Source organism: Hyaena hyaena, unplaced genomic scaffold (assembly GCF_003009895.1).
Source record: "Hyaena hyaena isolate Hyena2069 unplaced genomic scaffold, ASM300989v1 scaffold_862, whole genome shotgun sequence".
Classification (NCBI taxonomy): domain Eukaryota; kingdom Metazoa; phylum Chordata; class Mammalia; order Carnivora; family Hyaenidae; genus Hyaena; species Hyaena hyaena.
In genome coordinates this window covers 623,177-645,293 of record NW_024081494.1, presented here as the reverse complement: position 1 = coordinate 645,293, position 22,117 = coordinate 623,177, and the positions used below count along the sequence as shown (strand labels likewise).

General features: G+C 39.5%; 2 protein-coding genes across 4 annotated transcripts in view; one reads left to right on the top strand and one right to left on the bottom strand.

Moving 5' to 3' along the window:
- The window catches only part of ACOT12 (acyl-CoA thioesterase 12), a 53,402-nt gene extending 36,913 nt beyond the window's left edge, over window positions 1-16,489 (top strand). The window contains exons 8-16 of one of the 2 annotated variants that reach the window (XM_039220110.1): window positions 642-792; window positions 1,362-1,417; window positions 1,731-1,794; window positions 2,484-2,567; window positions 7,506-7,639; window positions 10,345-10,473; window positions 12,298-12,424; window positions 12,685-12,837; window positions 16,162-16,489. In XM_039220110.1, the coding sequence (XP_039076041.1) occupies window positions 642-792; window positions 1,362-1,417; window positions 1,731-1,794; window positions 2,484-2,567; window positions 7,506-7,639; window positions 10,345-10,473; window positions 12,298-12,424; window positions 12,685-12,834 (895 nt within the window). In that variant the 3' untranslated portion in view covers window positions 12,835-12,837; window positions 16,162-16,489. Of the gene's footprint in view, window positions 1-641; window positions 793-1,361; window positions 1,418-1,730; window positions 1,795-2,483; window positions 2,568-7,505; window positions 7,640-10,344; window positions 10,474-12,297; window positions 12,425-12,684; window positions 12,998-16,161 lie in introns of those variants that run through there. The other variant, XM_039220109.1, reaches the window with a different exon arrangement.
- On the bottom strand, window positions 15,299-21,667 carry ZCCHC9 (zinc finger CCHC-type containing 9). Of its 2 annotated transcripts, none has more exons than XM_039220111.1 (6): window positions 21,593-21,667; window positions 20,072-20,481; window positions 19,302-19,452; window positions 18,981-19,073; window positions 17,159-17,227; window positions 15,299-15,893 (listed from the first exon to the last, which is right to left on the bottom strand). In XM_039220111.1, the coding sequence occupies exons 2-6, from the start codon at window positions 20,453-20,455 to the stop codon at window positions 15,775-15,777; spliced, it is 816 nt and encodes a 271-aa protein (XP_039076042.1). In that variant the 5' UTR covers window positions 20,456-20,481; window positions 21,593-21,667; the 3' UTR covers window positions 15,299-15,774. The 2 variants fall into 2 exon arrangements, with proteins under 2 accessions (XP_039076042.1, XP_039076043.1); XM_039220112.1 differs by lacking the exon at window positions 21,593-21,667 and adding an exon at window positions 21,299-21,586.
- Window positions 21,668-22,117: the final 450 nt, after the last annotated feature.

Below are 22,117 nucleotides of genomic sequence, written 5' to 3'. Positions count from 1 at the left end.
TGGGTTTGTTTTTGTCTCATAATAAGGGTGACACCCAGTTGGCCCAGTTCAGTCTTGGTGTGTACCTGTCATAATTATTAACTCTTTTTTTCACTCTCAAAAGAGTCCTGGTGACTTTATGGTCAACTGACTCCTAATGAACCTGTTATTTATCACCATGAAGTCCAAACCACTTCCCAGTTATTTTTATTATTCTTGGTACACATGAAAAGATTTAATTTCAGGGTTTTTTTTTTCTTTTAAAATGTGAAAAACAGCATCTATGTTTCCTATCCAATTTTAGCGTTCAATGCTTTTTAATATGGAACTGTTGTTTTTAGGGGAGAAAACTTGACTTTGGCACTATTAACTCCCCCATTCACCATTACCAAAATATGTTCATGCAGGTATATAAAGTATTTCCTAACTGGCCTTTTTTCCACTTGGGAGGAAAGTGAAGTGGGAGTACTCCCAGGGGCTTGTACGTCAGATCCATCAACCTGATGAAATGAGTTTTAACAGCTGCATAGATTTGCGATGACAAAGAGAAAAGCCCAGAGCCCTCATTCTTTTCCTCCCTCAGAAGAGGTGGTGGCTGCATGGGCAGAGGAGGCCTGACACGCTCTGGTTCTCTGCCCACAGTTCTGTGTCGCCCTCTGCAGTGTCGAAGTGGGAGTGCGCGTGGAAGCCTTTGACTGTCAGGAGTGGTCTAAGGGCCAAGGCCGTCACATCAACAGTGCTTTTCTCATTTATAATGCTGTCGATGATAAGGAAGAACTGGTCACATTTCCCAGAATCAAGCCCATATCAAAGGTCAGTTATTAGCACATGAGTTCAGTAATCAGACCACTTATTCTGGGAGAAGTGGTGGGTACAGAGCTCCATGCAGAATCTCCTCACACCAGCAACAACTTCCAAGGCTATTCCTCTTTGATTTTTTTTTTTAACATCACAAAGTAAAATGGACTTTTTCGTTTCTTTTTTTTTTTTTTTTTACACCCAGCTCACTCTAAGCATTTGGTAGAATGATAGAGGCCCTGGAGACCTTACCTCTGCTCAGCTACGTGCCTCTGTGGATAGCACATCATCTTCCATGTCCTGTTTCTGACTCTCTTCTCCTGCTTCTTTACATCTAGTGAGATGTATGTATAATTCTGATAAGAGAAATGGTAACAGTCACCACTTTAACAAAGGAAAGAAAAGGGCTGTAAAGGTTTTGTTTTTATCCATGCACTTGCCCTTCGTGGGTGATGAGTGCAGTCCACACAGCACACCATGTGTGTCCCAGCTAATCCCTTCAACTGAATTTGGCAAGAGGGACTCAAGGATTGTAGCATTAAAATATTAGAAATTTATTGATTTTACTTTGTTTTTTATTTAAGGACGATTTTAGACGGTATCGTGGAGCTATTGCACGCAAGAGAATTCGCTTAGGCAGGTAAGGGATGTGGGTGTAAGGATTTGAGGCCACATTCTCTTCTCTAACAAATTATACAACAAAGAGCCCCTCTCAGGGTGTGTGTTCTCACAAATGTAAAGTGAAAAGGTCTGATATTTTCTGACTGGAGTCTAACTGTGACAGAAATTTTTTTCTTGATTGTTCCACTAGTAAAGCAGTTTTTAAAATTGCTGATTTCAGTTCAGGAAAGTGTCATGTTGACTTGTGTGCCAAATGCAGGGAAGAAAACTTTATTTACTATTTATAACATTATTATTATAACGTGTTAGTTAACATTTTAATTTTTTCCCAGAAAATATGTTACTTCCCACAAAGAAGAAGTGCCAGTTTGTGTACAATGGGACATAAACAACCAGGTAACAGTTTTATGATTTGGAGCTCTCCGTGTAAAGATGGAAAAGGACATCATCATAAACATGAAAGTTCCCATGTTTAACTGATTCAGTTTGTGCCAACACAGGTTAGATGAAAAGCTAAATTATATCAACCAGTCATCTCAAAATGAAACAAAACCAAACTATTAGTAAGTGGTTACCAACTAGTAGTTTCCGAACACTGTCGGAATTACATGCACAGTTTCCAAACTACAGACTCAGAATGGTCTGCCCTTAAATGCGTTCAAGCAGTGTGACACTGAAATCTGGTGTCTCACTGTGATTGATGCTGAAAAGACATGCCTTCCAGCTTGCATTTTTATAACACAGCCACACAGTATTAGTCATTTTAAGGTTTTTGACCATAAATTATAAAAAGAAATCTAAGTGTGCTAATTACACTTTGATTACAAGTCTTACAGAAAGGTTATGTTGTCTTTGCTCAGGACAGAAATTAAAACAATACTAATTTGCTAAGCATGCAGGCCTCATTTTTTTTTCTCTGAATTCCGAAGTGAGTGTTCAAGACAAATTATGTCATATGTCACCACAGCTTAGTTGTAAGATTAGCATTGTCACTTTGGCTTGAACAGTTCCCATTTTCTAAGCAGAAACTATCTGATCACATCTCTGTGGATTGAACTCTCGGCTTTTACGATATTTGTGTTTAGGTATCCCTGAGTAACGCCAATGTGGAGGCTCTCAAAAACCTGGCAGCCAAGAGTGGTTGGGAGGTCACCAGTGCTGTGGAAAAGGTAGGAGGCATCCAGGTCTGTGCACAGCCTGCTGTCCGTTGCAAATAAAAGTTGCCATATGCTGCTGGTGGTGGTTCTCCTCCTACTGCTGCTTTTAAGAAGGTAAAAAATCTCCCTGGGAAACTATTTCTAAGAGGCAAGTATCTTTCCAGCACTGAATCTACTGCTCCATTCCAGTTGATTTGTGGTCTTCCAGGGCGCCCCACACGTTCCTGCCTCTGAACTCAGTTCTCATATTCCACTTCTCTCTGTCTCTCCTCTCCATCTGCCTCACTCCTACCTGGGCTTCAAGACTGGGACAGATGCTTCTGCATAAAGCCATTCCTATCATCCTGACTGAAGGGACTTCCCTGGAGGAACCCCCTTAGGAATTCCTTTTTCAAAATTAATTTGTCATGAATTATGCTCCGTCCTGTGACATTGCTTCCACTGCTTCGTTGAACTGATGTTGACGTCTTATGTAGTAATTTAACTTTTTACACATAGTCTTTTCCCCTAACTAGATTATGAACTTTTGAAGAAAGAAACCCTGTCTTGACTTTTTTGCATCTTTCTTAGCACCTTTTACACTATTTTGCAGGTCATCAAATTTAAATAAACAGATATCATTTGGATTATAATTTTATCTAATTTCAGAAGTAGTTAGGAGACCCTTTGAAGCTGATGCCCACAACTAGACTGTACTTTAAGGCATTTATCTCACCGCTGTAGATGGTCCCAGGACATAGCAGTGCTGGGCACTTAGAAAGTGCTTAGTAATGCCAGCAGTGTGTGCTCATGCTTCAGTGTGTACTGTTTTTCATCATCAGTGAAGCAGCAGCACCTACAGTACGGTGACCATATGTCCTGGATGTCCATCATAATTAGTGGTCGTTCCATCTGACGTTTTATCATGTTCCATCTGATATTTTATCATAAATATTGATAATGCCTCAGTGTCCCAGTTTGGACAATAAATTATATGGTCACTTACTCTAAAATTGAAGGAAACTGAGATGCTGCTTTACTGATTTTTTTTCAACCTTGACCTTTTGTCAGTGTTTTGTTCTGGTTTGTTGGCTTTTAGTATGTCTTTGTACTTGTGAATCCTTTCTGGGTCTCTCTTACCCTCTTTGGATCCAGTTAGGTTTCCTTGCATGCTTAATTCAGTGATGCAGAAACACAGGTTAAGCATAATAAAATGATCTTCTTCTCTTTAGCCTTCATAAGAGATGCTTCAAGGTTTTTCTTTTACTAACATGAAGTCTGTTTCTTGCATCATTGCTGGCATTTAAGCAGCGTTGGAAAGGGCAAACTTGCATCTGGAATGAAGGAAGAGAGTGACATTTTGTGAAATCCTATATATAAAAAATTCAGTTCTTTGGGAGTTTAGGGGTAGAAATAAATCTATACTAATAAATGGTGTATTGGCTCATATCTAAGGAGAACCATCAATAATTAATTCTTAATTTTTGTACAGAAAGTTATTAGAAGATGTTATATAATTAAAGCAACATTCTTATGTCATTTCTGTTGAATTTGAAGCCCTCCGATTCTTTAGATTGTATTTATGATAAAAATTTGTTTTGTTTCCTTTCTGAGTTACCCTCCTCTCCTACTTTTTAAAGCTTTTGTATCCTTTTTAATTTTAAAATACAGTTCTCTTACTTTTTTCTGTCACCTTTTAGTTGAATAATTCTTAGAACTATGTGTTAGGAATCATATTTATTTCAGGGTTTAAAGCCTATACTTATTTTTGATACAAATTAGTTAAATGGCAAAAGTAATATTTTTGATGTTTGTAATCAAATTGGGCAATACTTATTCTTTTAACTTATTTCATTCTTATGTATGATGCTGGAGTTAATAGTAGTAATACAAGGGGCAAAATGTGAACCCTCACCTTAAAGGAGCTTATAGTTGTGGTCTCTTTGGATAACATCACATGTACACATGGAACAGCAGAAGAATAACTTTAAGGTAATTTATAAACAAGTGAGAGATTGTAATATTTAAATCATAAAGGTCAGCTCTTAGGCAGTTCAACAAAGTAAAGCAAGACAGTTATTTACAGAGGACTTTGGAGGCGGGGTGATTCTTTTCTCCTTGAAGATAGTATAACTAGATTGCTGGAGCATGAAAGGGCCTCTCTAGGCAGTGAGGAGTTGGGAGTCCAATCCTTACAGTAGAAATCAGCATGTATAGGAGACTAACCTGATGGGAGTAGCTTTTAATTTAGGGAGCAGCTGAGAGTGTACTGGAAAGGCTGTGATGAAAGCCAGAATGGCAAGTACCACTTGAAAACCTTTACACAGAACAAAACAGAGAACAGGAGACAGACCAGAGGAGCTGTTCTCACTGAAGCTGGGAAGAGCTCCACCAGACCAGTTCTCCTCCCCTTCGCCCCTGGGGGTTCCTGGGCAAGGAAGGTCGCTTCCTCTTACCACCGAGGCCTCTATAAAAAACAGTTTTGTTCTCCTTCCCACAATGTTTTCTCAATAGCATATTTGTCAACAGACAGTATAAAATTCTAAAATTATACTTTTTCCTCTTGTGCTCTTTGTATAAGATATCTAAATCCATGAAAAGGAATCTCATTAGAATGAAAAAGCAATAACATTATGAAATGTTAGCAATTTTGAGCTTACTTACTTTCAGCTTCCTTTAATAGAATAAAATTTGCCTGATATCAAATGATACAATGTTTGAGTTGGTTACAGTTGGAATTTAACCTGTACTCTTCTGAGTATGAAGGAGAACATGTTTTCTTGAAGAGCTGGTCTTGGAGAATTTTTTCACTAAGCAGAAGTTGGCTTTTCTAAAATACTAGAGTTTAAGATCAACACCAGCAGCTGCCTTTCCTTGTCTGCTCTGTCTGGATCAATGTCATTGGTTCCCACAGCAGAGCAATTAGAAGGACTTTCTGCTACCTTCACCTTCTGGGAGAAGGATCAAAGTATCATTCACTCATCTGATAATATACTCCGCACTGGATAAGTGTAGCAAGCTATGTGAGGGCAGAGTTTCATGGTGGCTACTCAGCTTGGTGTTTGCCTTGGCTCCAGGATAGAAAGTAGCAGTGTGTTAATGCGACCTGGGGAGCAGCTTTCTGGAAAAGTACCATGATCCTTTCCTTCGGCTCCTCTAACACTACCACAGACTGGGTGCCTTAAACAACAGAAATGAATTTCTTACAGTTATGGAAGCTGGAAGTTTGAGATCAAGGTGCTGGCAGGGTTCATTCCTTCTGAAGAAGTGAGAAAGAATCTGTTCCAGGCCTCTCTTCTAGCTTCTGGTGGTTTGCTGGCAATCTTTGGTGTTCCTTGGCTTGTAAATGTGTCACCTGGTTTCTGCCTTCATCTTCATATGGCATTCTCCCAGTGTGCATGTCTGCATCCAAATTTCCCCTTTTTATAAGAATATCAGTCATTATTGGATTAGGGGCCCATCCTACTGCAATATAACCTCATCTTAACCAATTACATCTGCAATGACCCTGTTCCCAAATAAAGTCACATTCTGAGGTACTGGCAGAACTTTAACATATGAATTTGAGGAGACACAATTCAACCCTTGACAAGTGCTTAGCCCAGTATCACATCCTTCTTCATCTTGGTTCCATCAGTGTAGACTATGACTGCCCCAAGGCCTGATTCTGCCACAAGGTGAGGAATTCACCCTGGCCACCTGCCCTTGTTCCCTCTGAGACTACAGAGCCCTAGAAGCCTGGCTTAGAGCCACGTGGCCACCAAGTTTTGATAAGATGACTTCCTTCTTATAAATCTATAAGATTTATACCAGGAACCTCCTCTGACTTCTTCTGTACAGGGAGCAAAGTTAGACATGGCCATGTTGGGGTGAGTCTCAACCCCCAACTGGAGCCCCATCCATGGCTTTCTGTTTCACATGTCCACAGCCCAGGCCATGTCCTATGTGGGCTTGATTTAAAGATGGTCTTAGCACAAAGTTAACTAACTGGAGAGTTAACATGGTGTAAACGAACTGATACTCTCTCTTTCTAGTTTGCTTTTAGTCGATTTCTTATTTTTTCATTTTCTTCTTGATGATATTTATGTTTAAATAAAGGTTTTCTCCCTCACAGCCTGACTTGTCCATCTGCTTGATTCTTGCAATGAAGTCTTAACCCTCTGTTTGTTTGTCATCTCACAGCTTGTTGCCATGGGGATGATTATAAGATGGCACATTTCAACACCAACTTCAAAGCATCCTGAAAGAGATGGAGAAAATGAGCAGGATAGAAATGTGTTCTTAGCTGAGCACGTTATCTCTGATTATTATCAAAAGTGCAATGGCAGGAGAGTTTGGAGTAACAGGGAATACATTATTGTTTATGTATATGTCAAAGGGCTCCCCAAGACAGGCTTCTTCTTATCTAAGGCATAACAACGTTAGAAAACCAGGAATTGGCTCTCAGGAGTATGGGCCCTTGTGATTCACAATTGAAAGAATGCTTTGTGCTGAAGAAACATGGTGCTTCCTACCCTTTTGCAAGGTTGAATTGGTTCTAGAAGTGGTGGCTTGGGTCCCGTTGACATGCTGACAACCTGGGAAAGTGTCCAAGTTGTCTGGAGGGAGATGAAGCACTGACTTGCCTATCAGCCCATTTGTATTTTCTGTTGTTCCTAAGTGGAGTCAGGGAGATATCATTAAGACATAAAAAGAGGAAGGTTTACATTCTTTATTTTTCAAGAGAAGACCGTTGCACAGTAGTTAAATAACCTGTGTCACATATTGTTTAGAGGGCACAGAGGACAACACCCTGGTCCAAGCTCTAGACATCCAAGTATTTGAAGGGAAATTGCCATCATTTGGCTTCATCTTTATTCAGGTTCCAAGATGCCCTAGGTAGCACAATCAGCCTGTGACTGTGTGTGGTTTTTAAAGTCAGAACATCTGTTTTTATTTTGTAATTTATTTTTTCTTGTTATTATATTTTAGATAAAAATATATACCCTGGAAGAGCATGACCTTTTATCTATTTGGGTTGAAAAGCAGGTGGAAAGACCAGCACACCTGACTTATCATCTCTTGTCTGACTTTACCAAGAGACCTTTGTGGGACCCCCATTTTGTGTAAGAATACATTTAAAATATTTTTTAAGTAGCCCTGACATCATGTAAAAGATGGCCTCCATGTTGCAATCCATCTCCATTGCCTAGTATATGACCCATTGTTTTTAATTAAAAGTATGTTTTAAAACTTGCCCTGCACAGAAAACTGCATCAAGTGCTACTGAGAGACATAAAAACAAAAATTTTCTTAATACTTCATTTAGCATTTATATTGAGTTGACATGGTTTACCCACATCTGTTGTAATCCTCCCAACAACTCTTCAAGTTTGATATTACTCCCACTCAAAGGGAGAGGTTCTGAGATTTGCCAAGATTGCACAGGCAGGAAAACAACAGAACCCAAATTGGAACCCAGATCCGTCAGGCTTTGAATTCCACACTCTTGTACTTTAACTCACAGCTTCGGTGTACTTGAGGAAGTGATTATCTAATTGGCCTTCCCACTTTCCACTCTGGATATTTAATTAGCGGTTCCTTCTCTTTCTGTGAAGCAGCACTCCCTGGTGAGAAGCTGAGAGGAAGCTGCGTGAGTAACTGAAGTCAAAGGCATCCTTGCCAGCTTTTCCTGTCTGATCAGGGCCGACTGTCAGCTGCAGTCTCTCCCTTCTGTTACTCCCTGTCCTCTGCACCCCAATCCAGCCTCCTCCATTCTCGCTCCTTTCCTGGAATGCAAGGCACCTGCACTCACTGGGTCTGATTACACTCAGATCACGCCCCCTCCAAGAAGTTCCAGCTCCTGGGGCTGCATACAGCACTCCAGGCCTCACTGGGCATCTTGCTAAAAGGGAAGGATTGGTGAGATGGGCTTCCTATTATATCAAATGTTACCATTTACTTCCTAATCTTAATGAGGTAGAAGCTCATTTTTCTTTTTAAATTTTAGTATTTCTTTTTGAGAGAGAGATAGAGTGTGATCGAGCAAGGGGCAGAGAGAGAGGGAGACACAGAATCCAAAGCAGGCTCCAGGCTCTGAGGTGTCAGCACAGAGCCCAGCTCAGGGCTTGAACTTATGAATCGTGAAATCATGACCTGAGCCAAAGTCAGATGCATAACCTACTGAGCCACCCAGGTGCCCCTCATTTTTAAAATGACTAATAAGTCTTGGGAGCACCTGGGTGGCTCAGTCAGTTAAATATATGACTTTGGCTCAGGTCATGATTTCAGGGTTCATGAGTTCGAGCCTCACATCAAGCTCTCTGCTCTCAGCACAGAGCCTGCTTTGGATCCTCTGTCCCCTTCTCTTTCTGCCCCCCCCCCCCCCCACTTATTCTCTCTCTCTTTCTCTCTTTCTCTTCTCTCTTAAAACCAAAACATTGAAAAATAAAATAAAATGGCTAGGGGCACGTGGGTGGCTCAGTCATTTAAGCATCCGACTTCGGCTTAGGTCATGATCTCACGGTTCGTGGTTTTGAGCCCCGCATCACGCTCTGTGCTGACAGCTCAGAGCCTGGAGTCTGCTTTGGATTCTGTGTCTCTCTCTCTCTCTAACCTTCCCCTGCTCACTCTCTGTCTCTGTCTCTCTCTGTCTCTCTCACTCTCTCTCTCTCTCTCTCTCTCTCAGAAATAAATAAAAGATTTTTAAAAAATGGCTAAACCGGGAATGCCTGGATGGCTGATTCAGTTAAACATCTCACTCTTGATCTTGGCTCAGGTCATGATCTCATGGTTCTTGGGTTCAAGCCCGTCATTGGGCTCTGGACTGACATCATGGAACCTGCTTGGGATTCTCTCTCTCCCTCCCTCTCTCTCTCTCTCTCTCCCTCCCTCCCTCTCTCTCTCTCTCAAAAATAAATTAAACTTAAAATAAAATAAATAAAATGCCTAAACCTAATTATGATTAATACCATGTAAGAGACAATGTAATACCACTAAAGTAAAACACCTTTGGGGTCATGTGTTACATTTGCATTGATGCCAGAATAATACATGATGGTTAATGCTACCATGATAAATTCTGAGAGAAGAGGAAATATTTCATGATTTTCTTCCATCAATATTTGCAGATACTCTGTAGGTACAAAGCTTTTATCAAGAACAATGCCTAAGTTTTGGTGTTACTGTTACCTATGTCTCCTTACATCCCAGCCAAACTGAACTTGAATGAATGAAGGAATGAATGAATTCTTACTTGTCTTGTGTACCTATTGTGATTCAGGCCAGGTGTTTTCACTTAATCCTCACAATAACTGCATAGGTATGGGGTTTTCATTTTACAAATGCAAAAATAAAGTGACTTGTCTAACATAACACTGATATGAAGTATACACATGGGATTCAAAAATAAAGTTGTCTGGCTCTGAACTTAGTACTCTTTCCAGTGTACCATATTCCTTTACCTGAGTCCTTCCTTGATGTCTAAACAATTGACTAGTCTTCAAGTATTATTACCTGATTCTAGAGAAAAATAATTTTGTGCCAAACAGCTATAAATGCTATTTTTGCGATTCTCTGAAGTGCTGAGGGCAGTGACTTCAGAATCACATGGCCACCATTTTCTCCATCACACACATAATTATTCCTGCTGACCAAACAGCTTTCTAAAGACAGACTTTGAGAAATAATGCTGGCTTTGGCAGGATGGTTATGTGAATAGAAGACTGAATGTGGACCTCAGTAATGAAGTTTTGGAAATAAAAGAAGTGAATGCCTTATTCAAGCATGTAGAAAAAGGCGTGGCCTTTCTTTCGCTGTTGTATTTACATAGGTCCTGTGAAGTCATAAACTGGGTGAGTGAAGGTGATCAGATATATTATATCACTTGTCCTATAGTGAATGGTGACAAACCCAAAGACCTGGTAGTACTTGTATCACGAAGAAGACCTCTCAAAAATGGGTGAGTATATGCAATTCAAGTGCCATATTAATGTTTTATAGAAGAGGGTAAAATGAAAAAGTTGATATGAAAATAAGGCAATATAGGCATTTTTGATCTTGAATGATATGCATCTGAATTTTTTCTAGATGGACCTTTAATAATTTAAAAATAGGGGCGCCTGGGTGGCTTAGTCGGTTAAGCGTCCGACTTTCGCTTAGGTCATGATCTCGCGGTTCGTGGGTTCGAGCCCCGCGTCGGGCTCTGTGCTGACTGCCAGCTCATAGCCTGGAGCCTGTTTCATTCTGTGACTCCCTCTCTCTCTGACCCTCCCCTGCTCACGCTGTCTCTCTCTCTCTCTCCTAGAAATAAATAAAAAACATTTAAAAAAATAATTTAAAAATATCATCTATTAAATGCTACTTGTTTGCAAAGCACCATGCAAGATTCCTAAAGCAGTTCCTTTCCTTATGCTTTATGCACATATCAAACGGACAGTTAGCAAACCTTTGGAACCTTCCAGTATTAGTAAAAATCCAATGTGACTACCAAAGGAAACGTTGGGAATAGGTTTAGAATTTATAAAGGCTCAATTGTGCTAGACATCTACAATGTCTGGCTGCCACATAGGGCTGTTAATCAGACTGTGTGTCCATGATATCTCTGTGGGCATTGGACTTCTCAGGGCACAGTGTCTGTGTTCTAAAGGGAAGGGTCCTAAGATTAAGTGTTCAAAGAAATAAGAAGTAGAAGCTTTCAGGATGGCTTAAGTCTACACCTGGAACTGGCCAGCATAATTTCCAACGTCAGTGCTGGCCTATAAGAATAATCGAACATGTGTGAATATTACTAATGCACATGGATGTTCATTATAGTATCATTTATTATGGAAAAGAAATAGAAATTGAGGGTCCATCTTATAAATTATGGTAGAGCCATATTGCAGAGTACTATGCCATCACTTTTTTTTAATGTTTATTTTTGAGAGAGACAGAGCATGAGATGGGGGGAGGGTCAGAGAGGGAGACAGATAATCTGAGGGGTAGAAAGAGACAGAGTATCCAAAACAGGCTGCAGGCTCTGAGCTGTCAGCACAGAGCACAATGCAGGGCTTGAAGTCTGGAAGGGCAAGTTCATGACCTGAGCCAAAGTCACAAGTTGAACCGACTGAGCCCCCAGGCATCCTGCCATCATTAAAAAAGATGAAGTAGCTATAAAGGCGCTGATACAGAAATACCTCCAAAGATTTAGTTAGGCGAAAAATCAAACTATACACCAATATTTATTAAATGATTATATTTACACAAAAATCTATGTATGCATTTGCTTATATCAATGTTATAATTTATAAAAAGGTCTGGAAGACTACAGAGCAAAATAATAACAGTGGTCATCTTCAGGATGAGAACAGACTGTGGCTAGAGTGGACTGAGAAAGACTGTTTTCTAGTTCATAGGGTTCTCTGTTGTGTGAAGTTTCTTTAAATCAGTGGATTTTGTTTTATTTTATTTTTAATTAAAGAAGGATAAGAGCCTGAAATTATAACCCATTAGGCATAATAAAGTATGCTTGGAAGTTGATTCCACTTTGTGGAGTTATGCAAAGTATAAGCAATTCTTAGGCAGAAAACACCTGTAGCCCTTATTACCTTCCCTGCCCTTGAATGTAGCCATAGAGAATGTTTTCTCATGCAGAGAAAACCCCTCATCTCATCTCAAAGATCTGGGTCTCCATACTTTCACTTTTACCTATGTAAATAAGTTGAATTAACTCTAGGAATTTATTTTCTAACAACCGGTTTTCATTTCTCAACAATAACTTAGAAAGTGTCCTTTCATTTTTCAGAAGCACTTACACGGTGGCAGTGAAGTCGGTTCTTCTGCCATCAGTTCCCCCTCGTCCACACTACATCAGAAGTGAAATCATATGTGCTGGATTTCTCATCCGTGCTATTGACAGCAGTTCCTGTACCGTAAGTTTGATGAAACATCTGCACATGAATTTGCTACTGCCGATATAGAGAAAGATTTTACCCACATTTCCTGATTAATTGTAATTCTGTCATGTGTGTCCACATCAGGGGAATCCTGAGGTCATGCTTGTAGATCATTCCAGAAAGTCCCCAGAAGATTAGGGTCATAGCCTTCCCTATACCAACAAGATTCAGACCGCTCCTCAAAAAAGCTCCAAGTCAGTAAACAATTAAAATAATGTATTTTCTTTTTGAAACAGGTATCATACTTCAACCAGATTTCTGCTAGTATCTCTCCTTACTTTGCTGGAAATCTTGGTGGCTGGTCAAAATCCATAGAAGAGACAGCAGCGTCTTGTATACAGTTCATAGAGAATGCTACTGATGATGGACTGACAAACAGATTTTAAATGGTAAACTGTCACTTACTTGTAATTTATTTCCCACTTTCAATTCCAAGTGCCCTTAGCCCTGACACTTTGGCAAGCTTTCGGGCCACAAAGTAATTTAATATTGGCCTAAGCAAAATGCAGTTAGGAAGGGCTTAAAAAATAAAATTCACCTCAGATCAAACACCAGTGATTTGGATATTTAGTCTTCTTTAAAGAGCTTTAAAACTGTTTTATATCATCTGTGGCTCTGCTCCTTCCCAGGGGCACAGGCAGTGGAAACTGCCCATATGCATTTTTGTGTGTTCTGTAATATGGTACAAATATGGTTTAAAATGATCATAAGCATGTTTAGGCTACAGAGATGAAACATGTGTTCTGATCAAAGATGATAAGTTGGCTAGTTGATGAATAGTGTGGGATTGTTCCATATATGGCAGATATCTGTATGTCAGGAGCATCTGACAAGATGTATTACATATTTTAGAGCTTTAAATTAGGAAGACATTAAAACATAATGGAATTCAATCAATTTTAGTAATAGGAACTACTTTACTAGTGTCATTTAACATATATTCAAGGTGGCTGGCCAATTTAGTATCTATTGCTATATATACACATAGAAAAGTACCTGCACAATGTGATATTGCAGAGAAAGAGAATATTAACTGAGCTCTTCTTTCATAACCATTACATTAGCACTTTATTCCCTAGACTTCAGCATTCATTATTCTACTCTGTGATTTGTCTTAACTCGTAAGACAAACCAGCATATGTCAAGTTAGCCTCCTCTACAAGACAGCATTTAAAAGTTGAAGGACTTCTCCATTAGAGTTTAGAGCACTAAAGAGGTTAGGAACATCCTGCTGTCAGTATATCAGATCTCTACCTCTGCTTCCCCAGCCTACCCCCTTCTCCAAACCATCCACTCACCTAGCCTAGGTCTGTTTGTTAATTACTTTTATTCTGTGACAGCAGGTTTTCATTTACATGAACTTTGGACCAGGCTCCAATTATATGTATTAACACTTACATACGGTAAGAGTGAACATGTAGATTTAAATACCTATACATTTCAGAAGCAGAAAGATTTTTTTAGAATATTTTTAGATTTTAAAAAAGTGAAAAAATTAGCTATAAAGGAGTTACCTTACACTAAAATTCTGTATGGTAAAATTTCAGACCTCTCCTACAATTGAGTCACTTCCAACTTCTGTTGTAGGTCTTTGAATTCATATTTTTTGAAAATTACTGCAGTGATGACTTGAGGTACTGGAGGAACATCCAAGTAGGAAGTGTATTCAAGGATATTGGGGCCAGATGGATTTAGGAGTCAGCCATAGACAAGTGAATAAGCTTGTAAGAGGTGACCTTTCCAAAGGACTGAAGGAAGAGTGCTTAATGTCCAAGTCTGAGGGGATTCAGCAAAACACTTTTAAAATGTTTTTATATCTAATCTTATTTTTCTGATATACTGGTATTTCTGATATACATCTCCCCCTAAGTTTTCTCTCCATTCTAAAGCCGCATTAGAAAGCATATGGCCTTTTCTTCATCACTGCCACAATCCCAAGTGCCTAAGAGAGTATCAGGAATGTATCAGGAACTTGGGAAATAGTTTGCTTTCCTCATTTGAGACAGGTTTCAACTGGCCAGAGTCCTTCACACCTGATAGAACAGTTGAAATAAATCTGGCTGTGTTTGGACTAAATGACTAAGGCAGCATTGCTTTCCTTCTCCAGCTGCATGACTTGTGTGTTTCTTTTAAATGACACTCCTTTCCTTACATTCTGGGATGCTGAGCTGTATTCTGTCATGTTTTCCTCTCATACCAAAAGTACAACAGCTCCTATTAAGACTAGAACTGTTGAGCTGTGCAGACATTAAAAGAGAGAAAAGTGTTTCTTTTCTTATTTGGTAAATATTTTGCTTTTGAAGCTTCAGTAACTAATCGCAGCTGTTTCCTTTAGTTACAAATGTATCCAATCAGGTAAAATTCCAAATGAAACACACAATCCACTAGAGTCATTCCATTAACAGTACAATGGGAGTCCTAAGCCTTGTGAAATACATGTATTAAGTATGCATGTATTCATCAAATCCAACAAAGAAGCTAATGGGTCTCTGATTAGCGTTCTAACTCTATTATGGCGATACTTCCGTCTCACCCGGACTCATCTAAAACACGTGAACAAAATGCTATTGAGTGTGATACACAATTGTTAAGTGACATCATTTGGGTTAAATACTCCAAAATAATTTTGGCTAGAATTTCTCTCTTGAAAATCAAGGACAAAGAAAGAGCTGTTGTTAAGGTATTCTTCTATTTTACCTCAAAAACTTGTACTTCATGTCAAAAGTAATAAGTTAACCAAAATAAATCTCATCTAGAATTAACAAAAGATTGTGTTCCCAAAGGAATTACATGGACATAGACAGACAATGGCTAGTTCAATCCAGAATGAGGTATTCAGAAAAATAAGTAAAGAGCAAATAAATTTTTTATTAAATATCTTAAAAATACAGATTTTGTGGCAACTTATAAATTCCTAATAATAAATTGATCTTTTGAACCAAGAAAACAATATAACCAAACTTCATTTCTAAATGCAAAGCAGTTATACCTTGTTTAAGGGTGGTTCACATTAATGCATAATTTTTAAGAAAAAGACAATTGTTACAATCAAGTATATAACCACTTATTTATACCTAAGTTCTATCTGATAAAAATATTCTTTTAGAGAATCCAATTTAAAAATCTTACACTTTTCTTCAGTGATTTTCTCCAGTGATCGAGGCACTCTCTAATTGACAGCACTCAGGAAACTATCTGACCATAGGCACATCATTCTAGTATCTATAACACAGGTCTCCCAAGGGTGCCCACCTCCAATTTGTGAGGTAGGCCCAGTTCAGAATGGTTAACAATGAGGTGGTAACTAATGATAGTACTAATCATTATCAAAAATTAACAACTTTAGGTATCTTTGTTTTGGGTTTCTGTGGTTCAGGCACATCCAAAATTTCTTCATAGTCCGCACTCATTCCCTTTGCCCAGCGACCAACTGTGACCACTCGATCTGTCAAGGAATCAAAGTTAGAATGTAAAAAAAAATGGTAATCAAATACATCCACCCAGATTGGTGCGAGCTGAGCAAAGGAATTAGTTTTTACATGAATAATCACAAGGAGGGAAGACTCCATCACTAAAGGAGAGTGAGCAATTCTGTAATTGATTATAACCCTTGATTTCGGAGTACTACAAGCAATTTCTCATCCCAATTAGGGAAATGCAGCAACTGCTTTGCAATGCAGAAATTGATGAGAAACTCTTTCATTCTTTCCCAGAGTTCATCATTACAGAGTCAATGAATTCCAAGAATCTGTAAACAGTAAGACTTATGAAGCATCAGTTTTAAATGCACGAGATTCCACCTGTGAAATTATACAACATCTGCTTGTCAGTCTTGTCATTTGGGAAGTGGCAATCCTCCCAGGAGGGAGAATTCAAATTCCACTTCCATCATTTCAGTCTCCCTGCCTCTAATGTAGCAAAGTTGGTCTTCTTCTAGGCAAAATCATAAACAAGAACTCTTGGTTTTCAAACTTAAATGTTCGGGTAGGAAGTAAGAATGGGCAGACTTCTTGGGTAGTACTGTGACTATCTGAAATAAAAAGAAATGTGTTTTTCCCTAAGAAGCACTACCGCTATCCTCCTATCTTGCATTCTTTTGGTCAAGATTATTATCATTCTAATCCAGGTAAACTAATAAAATAATGGTCTCCACTTCCCCCCAAATCTGCCATAGGTAGAGCAAACATTTATGAAGTTTTTGGTGACCAAGGATATTTCATTAGGAAGAAAATTTATCTGGTCAGATATTGTACCTTACCCAATTTTAGTATTTTTGGCAGTTTTTACAACCAACTCTGAATCCTTCAGGTATACACAAAGCAAAACATGTGAGGATGGCAATCATAAAAATATGGAGTTATTTTCATATTTCTGATTTTCTCTTAGTGAATCAGTATTTTTCTTTTAGTAACAGAATTGGCTTTATTATTAAATTCATTAGTTGGCAAATATGAATGTTAATGAATAAGATGTTTTATAAAATCAAGGTGCTCCAGGACTTAATAGTCACTTTTTTTCCACCTAATAATACCAGCTAATGCTCAGTTACTACTGTGTCTACTCCTGACAGAGAAATGATTAAGTCATCACTGTAGTAGAAAACCAGGTTGCCTTAAAACCGTGGTACCTCAGTGAATTCTTCATAACAACATTCAAGAAAAACATAGAGTACTAATCTAACCCCTTCTAATGGAGGCCCAGAGATCTCACCTGAATTCCGACTCTCAGGGCAATCTTTCTTAAAATGTTCCACAGAGCCACAGAGTCTGCAGCAACCACCTAGTGAAAGAACAAAGCCAATGAAAACCTCTCAAACTTGAAGGGATTATAATGTCTCAAAACACTTGTCTTATCTTACTTGGTCCTCACAACTTCATCAGTTACATAGGTAGTTGGAAATAGGCACATAGGCAGGTGCCACCATTCCAGTTAATAAGTCCACTGTCCATTCCTTTTGATCTCACAGAGCACTAAACTGTACCTATCCTACCATTTCTTGTACCTGCCTTCAGGGGAGAAGGGGGAAAAAGAAGAGAGATATAATGGAAGAAGGTACATGTCCTCTGGAGTGACGAAGAGCCACTGCACAGAAGACCAGACCTTAACCATGATTAGATAGGCAAAGATTTGTGAACTGTTGAACCTGTAAGCAAAAGTTGTGTCCAGATGTGTTTTGTGAGCAAGATGTCCATAGTTCTTATCAAATGATCAATGACCTCAAAAAAGGTTAAGACCCACTGCTTCACTGCTCATCTGTACAGGTCAGACAAGGGTGAGCAGTTACAAAAGGAATGAAATTAACTTTTGTTTTAGTCCTTCTATCTGCCAGGCATTTTACCCTAATGAAACTGCCTCTCTGCCTACTCCAAGCAACATTCCAGGACTGTGAATTACAACACATGTGGTTTCTAAAATTAGCTTAATGGTCAAACACTATTACTTAATGGTCAGCATTAAGCATGACATGCTTAAAATGTTAAGTGACTTATCCAGAAAAATGACCTTATAGGATGTAAACCTGGCTGAATTCTCACTTCTATGTGATCTATTTTCTTTGCTGCACTTTTTAAAAATATCTAGTTAGTGTGCATAACCATCCAAAGCCATTTTGCCCATTACTCATGTTGTCTGACCTGTATATTTTCCAGGGTTAGGCTTCTTTACTGTACTGTTCTTTACTGTACTATACTATTGTACATGGCACTCACCAATGGCATGATACATTCTGAGTACAGGGACATGAAAATATGAAATAATGTTCATCTTAGAGTCAATGAAATACAGTTCTTCATCTCCATTTTATAGGTGACAAAATTGAGATGAGAGAAATTACTCTGCCAGAGTCCCACAGCTAGTGAGTGGTGGTACTGGAGCTGTAACTGGTCACCTTGATTCCAAATGCTGTGCCTTTTCATTCAGCCTCTCCCATGGAACCCGGGACATGACACACAAGAGATGTTTAGAATCTGATGGTACCAGCTATCACATGAGCACACTACTCACATTACCAGAAATTTTCCTCCTTAAAGCTTTAAACATCACAGACTTTAGGGACTTTAATGTTAGCTGAGCTAAAGATAAGAAAGTTACAGGATTCCATGCTAGACAATTGACAAAGGAAAACATTCAGAAACAAAAATTACTACAAATGTTGAAGAGTGTGTACCAGCCCATCTATCCAAAGTTGTATGCTAGCCTGTGATTAAATTCGCAGCACTATTTTTTAAATATTATATTAGCTTGAGATATAATCCCTTTACTTATGTTATCTTTAAAAGTAGATATTTATAACCTGCTCTCACAAAGGATGCTGAAAGCACAAAGTTTGAAACATACACTTTAGTTATTCCTGACTTGATTGATACATCCTCACATTACACATAAAGGCCAGTATAAAGAATAGTTTGATAACTCAAATTCTCAAGGTTGTTATTTGTTCAACAATTAATTCAAAAACTGTTTGAGTATAAATTAAATCACAACTCTGCATGATAATTGACCTTTTCTGACATAAAAAGTTAACAGTACTCACCATCAGCATAAAGTCCTTTGGGATTATCAGGACAAGATCTGGACAGATGTCCCATTTCCCCACAAACAAAACATTTTGCGAAAGGAAATTCACCTGTAAGGATCAACAGTTCCTGTTAAGTTGGCTCAGTATAGAACAAGTCATGTAATTCATATTATAAGTACTCTGAAAACCCCTATTTTTAATACAACTTGCAGTTCAATCTTGATTTCAAAATATCAAGTGGTATACTCATGACAATTTCCGTCCAGAAAAAAACCAGTTGGTTACTTACTGGCCACTTCTGACATTAACCAAATCAAAAACCGATAGAAAACATACCAAGAGCTGGGTCTACTTTGGCTTTGCACTTGGTAATTTCATGCTCTGTGGACCCACACCGGTAACATATTCCAGTGCCCATATCTTGATTCTCAAGGGCAGCTGGGCAATCTGCAATCCCATGGCCAGGTTTTCTACAATGGAAACACACCTAGGAAAACAAAATATGAGTTTCCACGTTACAAAACGGTATTGGCTTTATCAATTCTTGTTATAAAAAATACCTTTAAAACATTTCTTATTTGTAGGGCATCTGGGTGGCTCAGTAGATTGAGTGTCTGACTCTTTATTTTGGCTCAGGACATGATCTCCCAGTTTGTGAGATTGATCCCTGTGTAGGACTCCACTATAATAGCAGGAGCCTGCCTGGGATTCTCTCTCCTCTTTCTGCTCATCTCCTGCCTCACATACTCTCTCTCTCGAAGTAAATAAAAATGAAGAAAAAAAAGCAAAGGGGCACCTGGGTGGCTCACTCAGTTAAGCATCTGAGTCTTGATTTTCGCTCAGGTCATCATCTTATGATTCATGGGATAAACCCTGGTCAGGCTCTGTGCAGACAGTGCAAAACCTACTTAGGATTCTCTCTCCTCTCTCTCCTCTCTCTGTCCCAGTCCCCTTGAGGACACCCATGTGCGGACAGGCTTTCTCTCAAAATAAACTTAAAAATAAAAAAGATGCTTGTAACCATACTCTGCTAAAATATACACGTGTGAATGAGTAATAATTCTGGCTTATACAAAGTAACATTTCAGTAGAAGCGATGTTCTTACCATTGCATTTTTCTTTGCTGCTTGTCTTTTTAGTCTTCTTCCTTCCCGGCGACTATCTTTCTTTAAAGCAACGGCAATTTCTTCCCTTACCTCCTGATTGTCTGTTGCTATCCTCTCCCCATTACGAACCATCTGTGGGTTTTGCCTTAGGTATTCCAGGAATCCATTTACATCTTCATTTAGGTACTCCTTTTTCTTTTTGTTCTTTTTGTGCTTTGTGTGAGGCGTATCATTTTTAACAGAGAGCCTATTGGCTTCAAGTTGTTTACTCTTTGGTAGGTTTTGGCCTTCTCCCTCAAGGGACCCCTTCTTCATATTCTCCCATGATGTTGCAGCCAAAGGTCTCTTTTTATGTGTGGTAGTAACTCGTGCCCACCTGGTCATGATTTCATCAAAGTTACCTTATCAAACTTTAAGACAAGCATGGCTAGTTAGTAACCATTAAAAAAAAAAACCAAAAAACAAAAGATACGGAGTGTATCACATTATGCCCATATGTTGATGCTTTAATTATTATAAACATTTTTTTACTTAAGGTAGATATTTGGATATTTAGTTCTATAATATGCACAGATATGCATATAAAGTAAATATAGCTCTTACCAGAGAAGCTATCACAAAAGCAAAAGAAACACGTATATAAATGCTTAAAACTGTAAAACAATTCAAGAAAAAAATTACTTTGTAAAATACTATGTATTACATAGTAATACAGTGAATGAAATTACTTTTCCCAATTCTGCAGTTTTCCCGGCTGGTTGTATCTTTAAGTCCAAGGTCTACATTCTCCCCATCTTCTTGCGTAGTCTGTCAGTTCAAAGTAAACTATTTGCATAGCAAATTAAGTATACAGAAACCCTGTCCTTAACGCAAAGTTTGTCATTACAAGTCTTCCCAACAGAATGACAAGTAAAATAAACACGTGTTTGCGGCCAAGTGATAATGCGGGCCTTCTAATCAGAGAATAAACTACCTCCAGCGCAGTGGTTTCAAATCATTTTCAATTAAGCCTCGCCCTTTTTAGGGCGGCATCCCGTGTACCATCCGCGGTTAAAACCTCAGCTATCGTCTTCCGTAACATCCCGCAACTCAAGCCGAAAGGCGGAGCCGGTAAAAAAAGGTGAGACGCTGCATACTACTGTATAAACCACGCGCGCACGCTCATCACTGCAGAGCCTGCGACTAGCACAGTAGGGCTGGAGCTGTTGAGGATGTGGGGAGCCTTACCCAGAGGACCCGGGAAGGGGGAAGCTTTGGGTATGAAGGCCGAGTCGGCTGAACACACTCCCACGGCGGGGGCCCCAGCAGGGCTGTACGCGCCAGCCCAAGAGGCGAGCACCCCACAGCTGAGGCCGGCGCGCTCAGCCGGCGGCCCAGCCAGGCATTCCAGCCCCATCTGGCGCTGACGGCTGTTGGGGGCCTAGCAGTCAGTCTGCGCCTTCCCATCACGTCCCTGGGAACGAACGGGAGGATCCCACAGCACCTGGCGCCCCCGGGGTCCTAACGTGCGCAAATTCTTACCGCGCATGAATCCTCCAGGGCAGCCGAGTTAGCCAACCAGAGAAGCCCGTCCCCTGCAGCCGAGTCGGAAGTGAGGACCGGAAGTACGTTGTTGTTGAGAGCGCGTCACTTCCGGCGGGACAAGCTGGAGGTACTGGCTTGTGCTAGGGTCTCTCCGTGGGCGGGTAGGTGAGTATGAGTAACTGTTGATGGAACGTCTAGCGTTTTAAGGTGCCGCGCTGCACAGCGAGGACACAGATGAAGAGTGCTTAATCCGTGGTGTCTGGAGCCCACAATTTGGAAGAAATGCACGGCACGATTGGGGGGAGGCGGTGTGAAACACTGGCAAGACTTGAGAAGGTGACCTTGGAACTGTACTTTGAAAAGCAAAAATATGGTGAAGTTTGGGGCGGGAGTGAGTTAAGGTCTTTCCAGGCAGACGTAAAAGTCTTATCGCAGTGGAAGTGGGTCACTGTGATAGAAATATAAAAAACGTTTAGGGCCCTAGTTGGTGGAAGTCGGTGATTAATTTAGTTAAGACTAAAA

What these genes read in the sequence shown, in the direction of transcription:
- ZCCHC9 (XM_039220111.1), bottom strand. Translation starts at nt 20,455, where the DNA reads ATGACCAGGTGGGCACGAGTTACTACCACACATAAAAAGAGACCTTTG. An exon ending in CAAAGTAGACCCAGCTCTTG is followed by an intron (nt 19,074 to 19,301) that starts GTATGTTTTCTA and finishes TGATCCTTACAG; the next exon opens with GTGAATTTCCTTTCGCAAAA. An exon ending in CCCTGAGAGTCGGAATTCAG is followed by an intron (nt 15,894 to 17,158) that starts GTGAGATCTCTG and finishes ATTCCTTGACAG; the next exon opens with ATCGAGTGGTCACAGTTGGT.